This window comes from Entelurus aequoreus, linkage group LG26, assembly GCF_033978785.1.
Source record: "Entelurus aequoreus isolate RoL-2023_Sb linkage group LG26, RoL_Eaeq_v1.1, whole genome shotgun sequence".
Taxonomy (NCBI): Eukaryota; Metazoa; Chordata; class Actinopteri; order Syngnathiformes; family Syngnathidae; genus Entelurus; species Entelurus aequoreus.
In genome coordinates, this window is record NC_084756.1 from 8,199,213 (window position 1) to 8,215,214 (window position 16,002).

General features: G+C 40.0%; 1 protein-coding gene across 3 annotated transcripts in view; it reads left to right on the forward strand.

The window, feature by feature from the left end:
• igsf8 (immunoglobulin superfamily, member 8) overlaps nucleotides 1-16,002 on the forward strand; it is a 69,908-nt gene that overhangs the window by 22,632 nt on the left and 31,274 nt on the right. For all 3 annotated transcript variants that reach the window (XM_062037665.1, XM_062037666.1, XM_062037667.1), the window contains one exon: nucleotides 12,498-12,956. In XM_062037665.1, coding sequence (XP_061893649.1) covers nucleotides 12,498-12,956 — 459 coding nt within the window. The remainder of the gene's footprint in view (nucleotides 1-12,497; nucleotides 12,957-16,002) is intronic.

Below are 16,002 nucleotides of genomic sequence, written 5' to 3' on the forward strand. Positions count from 1 at the left end.
AAAAACCTTGAAAAGGCTTGGATTTTAATGCTGTGTTTTCAAGGTTTGAAAAATGCTTGAATTTTGGGTAAAGTGTTTGTAAATGCTTGGAAATGTTCATCATATTTCTCGGCAGTCTGACACAATAGGCTATTTATAAAATGGAAAAAACCAAAATACGTTTCCTTAAAAATTAAAGCTACACGCTTGATCAGTTGGCTTTGCACGAGCCCTTACATTAATTAGGTTGTTGTCATGCCAGAGCCGTATATATCTGTGTCGCCCCCAAGAGGACAGTGGTGCATCGCTCCATCATGCCGGGATGTTGTCGTTTTAATGAACATTGGATGGAAAATGACAAATACAAACTTTGGATAAAACGTGGCACGTGTAGCCTGAGATTACTTGCCTTACAAGTTAACTAACTTTAGCTAAAGTTTTGTTTTCTAACCTTTTGCTACATGCTAGACCTAAACTGTGAGATCAGCGCTAGATTACATGTTAATTACGGACAGTTATTAACTGCCCCAGGGCGACCGGTGCAATGGACGTCGAGTGAATCTAGAAGTGGTTAAGAACTTCCCTCGACTAAAAATCGATTTGTTATCATAGCCACAGTTATAAGGCTAGATATGCTGAATGAAAGGTGACTGAGGTGTAGTGAAACAAAGTAAATATTTTCCTTTAATTTATTATCCGTATATTAATGTGGAACAGTTTTGTTAATAAATGAGTGAAATTGACATTTTGATGGTGCGTGTATTCATATCACTTTATGCAGTTTACAAGCACAAATACGGTGTGAATCAATCCGTGCTGTTCGATGTCATTGAGTGCTGTAAGTAAGAAAAAGAACAAGAAATTTGAAAAACAACAAAAATGGAGACACGTTTGCAAACACCAATGACATTGAATAGTCTACAGAAACAATGCTTCATTTTCTTTTCCCCATTCAGTTAATGACAACTGCTGGTTCAATGTTAGGCTTAGGTTTTAGCAGATTTTCCGTGTTTTTCCTACAGACAGCATTTGGTGACTTCAAACAACAAGGCTATGGATTGATTCACACTGGTTTTCGCCTTTGAAGGGTAATGGAAAAACTGGAAAATTGATCTTGAAAGTCCTTAAAAAGTGCTTGAATTTGGCCATGGAAAAGGTGTACCAACCCTGGAAATACTTTTTGTGCCAATCAGTATATTGTTTTAAGTCATTTTGGCCGTTTAAAATAAATATAGGACAAATAATTTCAACAATTGTCGTCGCTGTACCTTTAAATTAGCATTACACAGCAGACTTTCCCACTGGACAGCAATCTATTTGTGTTAGAGGGAGGATGTGATATCACGTTATCGTCTCATTTGCATTATTGGCCATGGCACATGTAAATTAGAAAAACTTCATATTTAGTGAAGTGAATTATATTTATATAGCGCTTTTCTCTAGTGACTCAAAGCGCTTTACATAGTGAAACTCAATAATCTAAGTTACATTTAAACCAGTGTGGGTGGCACTGGGAGCAGGTGGGTAAAGTGTCTTGCCCAAAGAAACAACGGCAGTGACTAGGATGACGTAAGCAGGAATCGAACCTGGAACCCTCAACGGCCACTCTACCAACCGAGCTATACCGCCCCTACTTACCTGTATATATTTTCCATATTTAAAGACAAATATTTATACAACATATTCTGGCCCTAAAAGGCCTACTAAACCACCATAAATATAAATAAATAATATCTGATATGCATATTTATGCAAAACTAGTTTTAAAAGACTGAGTTGTTAAAATGGTAGAAAAAAACAATACAAATTTTAGGAAGCTGACATTTTTTTCCTGGGTATGTATTTTTCATTTTTTATGTGATCTACAATAAAGCCTTGTTTATTGCTGTTAGTTAGTTCCAGGCCCGGACGTGGTAAAGACATTTTCACAAAGTAGGAATTATTCATTATAAATGGAATATTTTCATAGCTGGTGCATAAACGCTTGTTGGTTACCTTTTAAATATGGTTTATACTACTGTTCTAAGGAAATATTTATATTTTTAGCTCATTTAGCCATTTTTATGATTGAAAATGTAGGCCCAAATACTTAAAAAATACTTACAAAATAAAAACCAAACATAATCCACAAAAGAGTGAAGCCGCAAACTTTGCTGTGGCTTACAACTGGTTTCGTGGCGAGGGACGTCGTCTGTATATAGAAATAATTTTTTGGTGATGAAAATGTACCGCCTTTGAAGAGGTAAACTATTTGATATGTAATATTTCAGGCTGAATTAGTTGTAAAACATCTTATTGTTAAAAAGTGTAAAAATAATTATTTGCAATGTATTTACAGCAGTTTTTGGGAAGCTGACATCATTGTTGCCGTTAACGCACTTTTTCTGTCTTTTGACGCATTGAAATCAGAAAGGGCGCGCAATTCCAGAAGCAAAATTCCACGGAGCAAATGTATTTAACATTTTTACTGCCCGGTTTGCTTGTTTTTTTTTTTTATTTGATCGATTATCGCTTTTCGCCGGTGTTTTGTTTTGTTTGTATTTTCTGGATCAAATTCCGTCCCCGTTTATTGCGTTCTTATTGGCCGTAAATTTTGATTCGCCGAAAGTTTTATCAATTACAAATACTGCCTCAGTTTGCAGTATTTACTTTACTTTACCGTGAGGGGCTGTCTAAAGAAGGACTTCATGGTAAACACTTTGGTGAGTGTAAAGTCAACCTTTTTAACTTCATCCTGTGCCATGTCTCCAGTAAATGACTTGTTTTAGTCTTTGTGAGTCCATGGAAACTTCACTTTTATCTCCTGCTGCATCGACATCGTCGAGGATGGAGTCAGGCTAGTTGTTAGCTTCAAGCTAAAAAGCACCCGACCAGACTCCTCCACCCCAAAAACATACTTTGCAGGTCAACAAACGGGGCGAATATGTGCCTTTTGAAGTTTTAATGTGCGAGGAGTGTTCAAAAGGAGTCTATTGGAGAAGTGGCTGACAAGTTAGCGAGTGTCGCTCGCATCACTGACATCATCACCGTCATTGTTTACTGAAGCAAAGATGCTGACTGCGTTATGATAAACGCGCATGCGTTGTCAGGCTCGGATTTTTATTGATAGACTTATTAGATTACATTTTTTATTATCTATAGCAGGGGTGTCAAAAGTGTGGCCCGGAAGCCATTTGCGGCCCGCAGCTGATGTTTTAAAGGCCCATGACACATTCTAAAAATACTATTAAAATAAACAAAAACAACTAAAGTGGAATAAAAAAGCTTACAGGTGAAATGTAATTTAGAAAAAGTTGCAATGTTGACTAATAAAACAAAGCTGTTTTTTTTCTTTAAAACTGTCATTGCTCAAAACATAATATTGAATCTAAATCAATGTTTTTATGAATTACGGACCTATCCAAGGCTCTGATTACTTCACATCAAATATCCCACTTTGAAAAATATTTTTGGTGGAAGATTTTGCATATTTTGTGTTTGCCATAAAAAAAAAAAAAAAAAGTTTTCTTTGACAAAAAGGGCAGAAAACAAACAAACAAAAAACAACAACAAAAAAACAACTTCAAATTGACGGATAGATGTGAAGTTGATGTAGACTCTAGAGATTTAAGCCTTAAATTAATAATGTATGTATGCCCTGGCACACCATTATCATCATTTCACAACCGAAGCAAAACACTTTTTTACACTTTTATACTAAAATAAATACACCTACAACTTATTAAATACAAATATCGACAAAACTATCGGCAGCGGTAAAGTTTAGATCCATGAAGGTAAGAAGAAAGTGAATGAATGTTTATAACTGAATACATTGACATATGAATAAAAATATGTTTTCTTTTGTATAATTATTTTAATTAATTAAATAACGTTTATGACAACCTTTTTCCAAAACACAATATAGAACGTGAGATTTCAGGATAATGCATACATTTATCATTTGTTTTCAAAACGCTTACAAATATCTGCCAAACTTTGAGCACAATAATAAATGTGTTGTTCAGTGTTTGGATGCAGCTCCTGTATTGATCCATTACAGATTAGCTGTACACACTGTGTGACCGTCAGTCAAAGTTTAAAGGCCTACTGAAATGATTTTTTTTTATTTAAACGGGAATAGCAGATCCATTCTATGTGGCATACTTGATAATTTCGCGATATTGCCATATTTTTGCTGAAAGGATTTAGTAGAGAAAATCGACGATAAAGTTCGCAACTTTTGCTCGCTGATAAAAAAAAAAGCCTTGCCTGTACCGGAAGTAGCGTGACGTCACAGGAGCTAGGATTCCTCACAATTCCCCGTTGTTTACAATGGAGCGAGAGATTCGGACCGAGAAAGTGACGATTACCCCATTAATTTGAGCGAGGATGAAAGATTCGTAGATGAGGAACGTTACAGTGAAGGACTTGAGAGGCAGTGATGGACGTATCTTTTTTCGCTCTGACCGTAACTTAGACAAGCTGGCTCATTGGATTCCACACTCTCCTTTTTCTATTGTGGATCACGGATTTGTATTTCAAACCACCTCGGATACTATATCCTCTTGAAAATGAGAGTCGAGCACGCGAAATGGACATTTAAAGTGACTTTTATCTCCAAGACAATACATCGGTGACACACTTAGCTACTGAGCTAACGTGCTAGCATCGTTCTCAAATGAAGATAGAAACAAAATAAATAAACCCCTGACTGGAAGGATAGACAGAAGACCAACAATACTATTAAACCATGTACATGTAACTACACGGTTAAAAATTCTCAGCCTGGTAAGGCTTAACTATGCTGTTGCTAACGACGCTAAGGCTAATTTAGCAACTTAGCAACCGGACCTCACAGAACTATGATAAAACATTAGCGCTCCACCTACGCCAGCCAGCCCTCATCTTCCCATCAACAGCCGTGCTCACCTGCATTCCAGCGATCAACGGCGCGACGAAGGACTTCATCCGTGGGTTTGGCGGCAAGCATCGGCTAGGCGCCAGGGTAAGTAGTCCTTGTTGTGTTGCTGTAAGTATTGTAATGCCCCGCAGTGGAGAAGGAGTCACACAGACGAGGATGCGCTGCTCAATCGCTTTATTAACAAGCGGTAACTGGTTGTAGTTCAAAAAGTAACGCACACACATACACGAGCTGCTGTTAGCCAAAACTCATGCTCACACACACTCAAGTTCTCCGCCAACTCACTCGCGCATGCTCGTTCCCCAAACCCTTAAAGACACAGTACACTAATGCAAATATCACAGATATTACAGTATTGTACTTAGCCGCTAAGACACCGATCGATCCCACCTACAACGTTCTTCTTTGCAGTCTCCATTGTTCATTAAACAAATTGCAAAAGATTCACCAACACAGATGTCCAGAATACTGTGGAATTTTGTCGAAGAAAACAAGAGGCTTTTCTATCGGGTCCGATGGGGTCCAACCACATCCGTTGCTTTTGTGACGTCACGCGCATAAATCATATCCAAAGGAGTTTTTCAAGCGGAAGTGTGGCGGGAATTTTAAAATTGCACTTTATAAGTTAACCCGGCCGTATTGGCATGTGTTGCAATGTTAAGATTTCATCATTGATATATAAACTATCAGACTGCGTGGTTGGTAGTAGTGGCTTTCAGTAGGCCTTTAAAGCGGGAAGTCCAAATTGTGCTAAGAAGATGTTGATAGCAACCTGTTAGGTGACAATTTTCACTGACTGCATCACACCAACACTGTGTGTTATTTGTGGGCTCTCAATACTTCAATGGTACATTCCACTTTGATTACAACATTACCCATGTGTACTGAATAGAATAGAATAGAAAGTACTTTATTGATCCCTGGGGGAAATTCAGCACCACAGTTCGCTCACAATAGACAAGAATAATAATAAATAATATAATATATGTAAAACATTATATATATAATATATAAATAATATAAATATATTCTACATATACTCTACATTTAAGTGCAGTCAAGAAGGAACATATGCATTACACAGTCTGATGGCTGTTGGTATGAAGGACCTTTTGTGTCGTTCCGTGTTGCATTTTGGGAGTCTGAGCCTTCCACTGAACGTGCTCATTCTCTCCGCAAGGTCCGAGTGTAGTGGGTGGGAGGTGTTGTCCCTAATGGCTAGGAGTTTTGCTAGACTTCTCCTCTCTGACACCACCGCCAGAGAGTCTAGTTCTCTACCAACTTGCCCAGTCTGTTTGCGTCCCTCGCTCTCAGCCCTCTGCCCCAGCAGGCCACGGCGTACAAGAAGGCGTCCGCCACCACCGACTCGTAGAACATCTTCAACATCTTTGTACAGACGTTGAAGGATCCTAGCCTCCTGAGGAAGTAGAGTGTCCCTTCTTGTAGAGTACCTCAGCGTGTTTTGACCCATTCAGCTTGATGTCGATGTGTACTCCCAGGTATTTATAATCCTCAACCATGGCCACATCGACCCCCCTGATGGAAACAGGGGTCGCCGGAGTACTCCTCCTCCTTCCCAGGTCCACAACCAACTCCTTGGTCTTCATCACATTAAGCTGGAGGTGGTTCTTTCCACACCATGTGACAAAGTCCTCCACCAGTGCCCTGTATTCCTCATCATCACTTTCCTCAAAACACCCCACTATCGCAGAGTCATCAGAAAACTTCTGAAGGTGGCAGGACTCTGAGTGATAGTGGAAATCGGTGGTGTAGATGGTGAAGAGGAAGGGGGAGAGGACTGTGCCCTGCGGGGCCCCGGTGTTGCTGACCAGCCTGTCAGAGACACAGTCCTGCAGTCGCACGTACTGTGGTCTGTCAGTCAGGTAATCAACAACCCAGGACACCAAGGGGGCCTCCACCTGCATCATCTCCAACTTCACACCCAGTAGCCCAGGCCGTATGGTATTGAAAGCACTGGAGAAGTAAAAAAACATGACCCTCACACTGCTCGCAGGCTTGTCTAGGTGGGTGTGGGCTCGGTTCAGCAGGTAGATGACTGCGTCCTCCACTCCCAGTCGGGGCTGGTAGGCGAATTGGAGTGGGTCCAGGTGGGGCTTGACTATAGGGTGGAGTTGTTCCAGGACCAACCTCTCCATGGTCTTCATGATATGGGAGGTTAGAGCCACCGGCCTGTAGTCCTTCGACGTGCTGGGTCGCGTGCACTTGGGGATGGGGACCACGCATGAGGTTTTCCACAGTGTGGGGACTTTCTGCAGCCTAAGGCTCATGTTGAAAATGTGCTGGAGCACACCACACAGCTGTGGGGCGCAGGCTTTGAGTACTCTGGGGCTCACACCGTCAGGACCCGCGGCCTTGCCTGTTTGTAGCTTATTTAGCTGTGCATTCACCTGTTCTGCAGACAGACACACTGGGGGGGTCTCAGGTGATTGGGGGAGGGGGGGTTCATCAAGCTGAGGGTGAGGTGTTAAGTGGGGAGAGGTAGTCATTGGAGTTGGGTTAATTCATATAGTTAATTCACCATCAGCTTTCAAGACTCTAAAATCTTGGATTTTTTTTCTAACAAAGATGAATGACACGCCCAAGATCATGTCACGATAAACTGTTAATTAATGAACAGCTTTGTTTACATTTTGAAACCATTTATCCTATAGAACAGGGGTCCCCAAAATCCGGCCAGCGAGAAGTCTCACTTTTTTTTTTTTTTTTTTTGTCCGACGCTTCTATGTTAGCTACCTCTCTTTGTTTATAATGTCTATTTTCTGCTGGATCTACTCTCTATGTTATGCTCCCCTCTTTTTGCTGTAATACTGTACATCGGGGGTGTCCAACTCATTGGAGCTTACAGTATATTAACTGAGCTGATATTAGAAAAGAAACAATAATGAAATACAAAATTATGTCTGTCTGTAAATAAATAAATGAATATTGAAATATAAATATAAATATAGGGGCCGCATGGAGGGAAATCTGTGCACATGCGGGCCAGACTATTAAAACCATGGCATTGAAACTAAAAAATAAGCTGAAACAACTTCAGATTGTTTTCTTTGTTTTGCTTTGGCCAAAAATAGAACAAACACATTCTGAAAATATGACAATAAAAGTATAGAAAAAAATACCCGGCAGCGGTGAAGTTTAGATCAGAGGTCTCTAAACTATTGCCTTGTGGTTAGAGTGTCCGCCCTGAGATTGGTAGGTCGTGAGTTCAAACCCTGGCCGAGTCATACCAAAGACTATAAAAATGGGACCCATTACCTCCCTGCTTAAATCACCGAATGATTCCCGGGTGTCGCCACCGCTGCTGCTCACTGCTCCCCTTTGGGGATGGGTCAAATGCAGAGGATAATTTCACCGCACCCAGTGTGTGTGTGACAATTATTGGCACTTAAACTTTAACTTTTTAACTTATATACTAGTTACTATGGTCATCTAATTAGTTACTATGGTAATCTAAGTCACAGCAGCTCAGACGAGGCACCAAGCAGTGTGGGTGGGGAGCGTTTCCACAGAGTGTTTCCAGAGCCTGAAATGCGGGTGTCGGGGACAGACGCGGAAGGATATTTTTACAACAAAGTTCTAAAGCTTAGTGATATATCAGATTGTAGGTGGGTTTTTTTTACCCTTCACGTTCATATTTCGCTGTGTTTGTTGCATTTTTGTTGCGTTTCGCTTGGTTGTAAAATATGTCGATCAAAAGGGGGTGTGACGTTCATATGTTGTCAATATTCAGTGTTTTACCGTTCATAGTTAATATTGTAAATCCCACATTCTTTATTTTCATGTACATTCTGGGTGTCTCATTCAGTAAGAAAATGTAAAATGATATTCCGCTTTTTAAGTGTTCCTAAAAATAGATGCCACCAGACACATTTTTTTTTCTCTAAATTTGGCCCCCGAGTCAAAATAATTGCCCAGGCCTGCCTTAGACTATACTGTATATCAGGGGTCCCCAAACTACCAGCATCCAAAATCCAGCCCGTGGGAAGTCTCAAGGTTTTTTTTTTAATTTGTCCTTTCTAAACTATTTTCTACCGCGTGTTACTCTGTGGGTCTCTTAACCGCTCTGTCAAATCATATTGTCTAAAAATTAATTTTTTTCATCGATAACATGACATAATTGCACTCGCGCTGCAATGTCGGGCGAGCGTGCGGCAAGTGCGCACTCTTGAAGTCAAATAGTGCGTGAGGACTATATTTATATATATATATTTTTAACCCAATGCGGCCCCCCGAGTCAAAAAGTTTGGGGACCCCTGCTATAGAACATAATGGACATAGAAACAACCTGTTCCAGGGTCAAACTATGACAAACATAAAACCTTTATTGGTACATGCGATGTTTTCAGTAACATTTTAAACATTTGTATCCGTGATACAAGCCGTGTTTCCCACAGAGTTTGTGGTGGCAGGGGTGTGGTCAGAGTGATGACAATGTGACATCATTGTATCATTTGCATAATTGGCAAAAACATGTGTATTTTTTTTTAGAAACCCAAAAACAATTTTTACATACAAAGACATATCTGATATTAGTATCTTCATATCTTTTTCTTGTAATAGTATTTAGTTGTGCTGTATTTTTCATTTGATGCTGCTTATTTTGTTACTACAATGTCAGGCCTCGAATTGTAACTTTTTAAGGTCAAGGCAAGTGTTGCCTTAAAGGAGGGCTCATATTTTAGGGCACCAAGGCAAGTTAGAAGTGCACCAAGGAAAACAAGATATTCTTTCGATTTGGGCTGCCAATTATGGCCAAAGTAATAATGAATTATTATTATTGTTAGGTAAAGCAGTGTTGGGGTGTGAACGTAATACCATCATGTCATTTGTAATGTCGATTAAAAAGACTATAGATAATTGTTATCCATAAATCTATAGACAAATATATATATTTTTTAATTCTTTAATAACATCAACTTGTCAGCTTTTTGTCATTACATGATGCCTTTATCTCTATTTTTACATTTTGATAGTTTTTTTTGTTGGTTATTTTTAAGTTATGTACATTTATATGTACATGTAGATGATGTATCGGGACAGATCCATTAAGAGTTTGAGCAGAAATATGTCATATAGGAATTAAAGGCCTACTGAAATGATTTTATTTAAATGGGGATAGCAGATCCATTCTATGTGTCATACTTGATCATTTCGCGATATTGCCATATTTTTGCTGAAAGGATTTAGTAGAGAACATTGACGATAAAGTTCGCAACTTTAGGTCACTGATAAAAAAAGCCTTGCTGTACCGGAAGTAGCGTGACGTCACAGGTTGAAAGGCTCCGTCACATTTCCCCATTGTTTACACCAGCAGCGAGAGCGATTCGGACCGAGAAAGCGACGATTACCCCATTAATTTGAGCCAGGATGAAAGATTCGTGGATGAGGAACGTGAGATTGGAGGACTAGAGTGCAGTGCAGGACGCATCTTTTTTTGCTCTGACCGTAACTTTGGTACAAGCTGGCTCATTGGATTCCACACTCTCTCCTTTTTCTATTGTGTACTAAACCACTCCCTAGTGCTTTAGTACAACAGTTTGGCCAACAAATAAAATCCCGGAGTGATACCTTTCACATCAAATAAACAATCTTCACAGCCTGCGTTCAATTCGATGAGATGACAACATTTTAGCCAGTATTGATGTTATTTGAACACTGATACAGTTTGCAGTTAAATAAAGGACGAGTGAACATCCCAGTAAACAAAGTAAAGACTTTATAAACAAGTTGTGACAACGTTCACGACACATCGCCTGCTTGCAAAACATCAAATAGTTTTCTTCTTCGGTGTATACTTTTAGTGTGGGGACAAGTGTGTCTGTCTCCAATATTGTCCACACCTGTCTCCATCTAAACACATCAGTGCACTCTTACACACGCCGGCAAGCGAGGGAAAATCAGAATCAGAATCAGAAATACTTTATTAATGACGTTAAACCAACAAATTTAGCTGAACTGCACAATTTTTGTCAAGAAGAGTGGTCAAAAATTCAACCAGAAGCTTGCCAGAAGCTTGTGGATGGCTACCAAAAGCTCCTTATTGCAGTGAAACTTGCCAAGGTACATGTAAGCAAATATTAACATTGCTGTATGTTTACACCAGCAGCGAGAGCGATTCGGACCGAGAAAGCAACGATTACCCCATTAATTTGAGCCAGGATGAAAGATTTGTGGATGAGGAACGTGAGAGTGGAGGACTAGAGTGCAGGGGAGGACTAGAGTGCAGTGCAGGACGCATCTTTTTTCGCTCTGACCGTAACTTAGGTACAAGCTGGCTCATTGGATTCCACACTCTCTCCTTTTTCTATTGTGGATCTATTGTGTACTAAACCACTCCCTAGTGGTTTAGTACAACAGTTTGTCCAACAAAAAAAATACTGGAGTGATACCTTTCACATGGAATTGGGGGTTAAATCACCAAAAATGATTCCCGGGCGCGGCTACGCTGCTGCCCACTGCTCCCCTCACCTCCCAGGGGGTGATCAAGGGGATGGGTCAAATGCAGAGGACAAATTTCACCACACCTAGTGTGTGTGTGACAATCATTGGTACTTTAACTTAACTTTAACTTAACTAACACATCAAATGAACAATCTTCACAGCCTGCGTTCAATTCGATGAGATGACAACATTTTAGCCAGTATTGATGTTATTTGAACACTGATACAGTTTGCAGTTAAATAAAGGACGAGTGAACATCCCAGTAAACAAAGTAAATACTTTATAAACAAATTGTGACAACGTTCACGACACATCGCCTGCTTGCAAAACATCAAATAGTTTTCTTCTTCGCTGTATACTTTTAGTGTGGGGACAAGTGTGTCTGTCTCCAATATTGTCCACACCTGTCTCCATCTAAACACATCAGTGCACTCTTACACACGCCGGCAAGCGAGGGAAAATCAGAATCAGAATCAGAAATACTTTATTAATGACGTTAAACCAACAAATTTAGCTGAACTGCACAATTTTTGTCAAGAGGAGTGGTCAAAAATTCAACCAGAAGCTTGCCAGAAGCTTGTGGATGGCTACCAAAACCTCCTTATTGCAGTGAAACTTGCCAAGGGACATGTAAGCAAATATTAACATTGCTGTATGTATACTTTTGACCCAGCAGATTTGCTCACATTTTCAGTAGACCCATAATAAAATCATAAAAGAGCCAAACTTCATGAATGTTTTTTGTGACCAACAAGTATGTGCTCCAATCACTATCACAAAAAAATAAGAGTTGTAGAAAGTATTGGAAACTCAAGACAGCCATGACATTATGTTCTTTACAAGTGTATGCAAACTTTTGATCGCGACTGTATATATAATTAATAATTATTATAATTGAATATTAAGACTTTTTACTTCTGTGACGACCTCTTCAAAGCTTTGTACTCAATCAGAAATATCAATAATATCAATCGATATCAATATGTTTTGTAAATATCAATATATTGAAACTGAAATTAAACAGTTTTTTTACATCACCTGGTATACAAAAGTTCAAATGTAACCACTATAAAATTCACAAAAACTACCCTAATTGTCTTCCCTTGTCTTCTTCCTAGATGTGATCAAAATGTCTGTCTTTGTCCTCCCGCAGTAATCCCAGACACGCTCCAGATCAGCTATACCCGTTCCCTCGCCGGCCAGCCCGTACCGGAGGGTGCAGAACTAACTCTGACCTGCTCGGCCACCATCCGCTCCGAGCAGCTCACCCACCTGTCTGTCACCTTTGGGAAGCGAGGTGGCCAAGTGGGCTCCGATGGCGGTGGCGCGGAGGCGAGCACCATGCAGGAAATCGTCTCCATCGACAAGCTTCTGGGCGTGGTGTCGGGAAGCGCCTACAGGAAGCGCTACGACGACGGCGAGCTCACGCTGGAGAAGCGCAACGGGGAGGGCGGCCAGGGCGTGTACGTGATGAAGATGAGAGCGCTGCAGCCAGACGACAGCGGTTCTTATTACTGTGAGGCCGCACAGTGGATCCGGGACCTGGACCGCACCTGGCAGAAGATTGCACACAGGACGCTGGACATAGGCAACCTGACTGTTCAACCACTCTGTGAGTGTCATCGCATTCTTTTGAAATATTTCAACACGACTAAAATTATTCCTTATACATGCTGTGAAAATTATTTTTTTTTACACGTAAAACAAGTCAAGCTTTCAAAATTGCTAAGGTTAAATTTACATGTCAAATATTATAACTTAACTCCACTGTTTTTAACATTTATAGAAAATGAAATAACATTCATAAAATACATTTCAAGGAATAATTGCTTGATATTTATATCACACACTCGATGAGCAAAAAATAGCGAAAAATATCAGCTTCCCAAAAACTTCCACTTTTAACGAGTCAGTCGTTTAAAACAGTGTTTCTTAACAATAGGGCCCATAGCTTCCCAAAAACTTCCACTTTTAACAAGTCAGTCGTTTAAAACAGAGTTTAGTTACAATAGGGCCCATTGTGTTACGTACAGGAGGAGTAGACGGCACAGACCACAAGGGGGCGTAGTAGCGCTATGATTTATTATATATATATAAACACTATATATATATAATAATAAACAATGACTAGTGATTGTAGTGTGACAAAAATCCAAACGTGTGTGTGTGTGTGAGACTATGTGTGGAATTAACTGTTGTGTGTTACCGTGAGTGTTAAGTGAGAGGCAGAAGTCCGGGAGGGGATAGGCAGGCTCGAATGTCAGTGAGACAGGCAGGTTGTCCGGGGGTGATAGCGAGGCGTCAAAAGGTCCGTGTCCAAGCAGGGGTCGAGGATCACGGGAGACAGGGAAAGCACTGCGGAAAACACAAAGGACATAAAGACACGGGAACTGGGAAGGCACAGAGAGAGAGCAAGTATGCGGGAGGGGAGCCAGAGACGCGATAGCTTACTGTGTACAGAGAACTACGTTCCGGCCCCGGATCTTCGGGTACACTGGTCTTTATGCCGTCTGCCCTCATCAGACCCAGGTGCGCTGATTGCAGATTGCTTGCAGCCAAGCAGGGGCGTGGCCGTGATGCGGGAGGAGCGAGCAGCAGAAGGCATGCGGGACTGCGCATGCGTTTAGTCGGGAGTAGGGCTGCAACAACTAATCGATTAAATCGATTAAAATCGATTATTAAAATAGTTGCCGATTAATTTAGTCATCGATTCGTTGGATCTATGCTATGCGCATGCGCAGAGTTTTTTTTAAAAAAAAATTTAAAGAATTTTTTTTTTGTATTATTTATTTATTTTATTTTTTTAAACCTTTATTTATAAACTGCAACATTTACAAACAGCTGAGAAACAATCAAAATAAGTATGGTGCCAGTATGCTGTTTTTTTTTCAATAAAATACTGGATAGGATAGAAATGTAGTTTGTCTCTCTTATCAATCAATCAATCAATGTTTATTTATATAGCCCTAAATCACAAAACACACAAGGGACGTCGATGTGAAAGACTATGAGAAACCTTGGGGAGGATCACATATGTGGGTAACCCCCCCTCTAAGTACAGTCCCTAGTGGATCCAACATAACAGTGAGAGTCCAGTCCATAGTGGGGCCAGCAGAAGACCATCCCGGGCGGAGACAGGTCAGTAGCGCAGAAACGTCCCCAACCGATGCACACACGCCGATTATCAATCGATTAATCGAAGTAATAATCGACAGATTAATCGATTATCAAATTAATCGTTAGTTGCTGCCCTAGTCGTGAGCGACCCCCAAAGGACTACCGAAAAATATCTGTTTTTCAACTGCGGGCCGTATTCGTCGCAGCGGTACTTAGTTGTAATACACTTTTCCACCACTTGGGGCAGTAATGACAATATTAAACAAACCGAAGAAATCTGGAGCTAAAGCTATAGAGAAGTTTCTTAAGCGCAAAGATTATGACTAAAGTGATCAAGCTGTATTTTCATTTGCACTTTCATTTTATTGACAGTTTAGTAAACAAACATATTTATTATTTGTTTAGTTTACTTTAGCACAACATAACTGTGTACATTTATTTTTGATCAGTTATTTGAGTTTCTTCTTATGCTGTATATTTGGCCACTACATATCTTTCTAATCCGCCTGACCTAAACCTAAGGTTTATGTGCTAAATAACTAATCATCTCTGTGATTAACACACGGTTTCATATCATTCAACGAGGTTGTTTTTATATCCATGGTCGGTTGGAGAGTCAGGTGATAATATAATGTTAGCAAGTCCCACAATTTGGACAGCTTGTTAATGTTGGCGTCTTCAGCATGACTCTGCCGCAGTTGCCGCTCCATGCACAAGACTATCGGGGATGGTTGGAGGGCCGACAAACTCAATATATGACACTATATTAGATGTGCAATGACATGTACACTATCTTCAAAATTTAACAGATGAACACCTGCTACAGCAGAGAAACTAACCCCAAACATAGTGAAAATGTTTCCAAATATCGAGCTTAGACAAAAGTGCATTGAAGGAGATATGGATACAGTATATAGAATGTATAGCATTATTCTTATCCTCTTTATCTCATCTATGTACAGTCGTGGTCAAAAGTTTACATACACTTGTAAAGAACATAATGTCATGGCTGTCTTGAGTTTCCAATCATTTCTACAACTTATTTTTTTGTGATAGAATTATTGGAGCACATACTTGTTTGTCACAAAAAATATTCATGAAGTTTGGTTCTTTTATGAATGTATTATTATTTATCAAAAGTATACATACAGCAACATACATTATCTATTTTGGTGATGTAGAAAAGTTACAATCAAATCAAATTAGGTCCATGGCATGGCCTCTCAACTTCATGTGATTGACGACACCTGCTGACTTCACTGAGCCCATTTAAATAGGGCTCATGTGTAGCAGTCATTAGACTCGGTTAGAAACGCGACAATGGGAAAGTCCAAGGAACTCAGCACAGATCTGAAAAAACTAATCATTGACTTGAACAAGTCAGGAAAGTCACTTGGAGCCATTTCAAAGCAGCTTAAGGGTCCCAAGAGCAACTGTGCAGACAATTGTTTGTAAGTATAAAGTACATGGCACAGTTTTGTCACTGCCACACTCAGGAAGAAAACTATCACTTGCTGCTGAGAGAAAATTTTGTCAAGAAA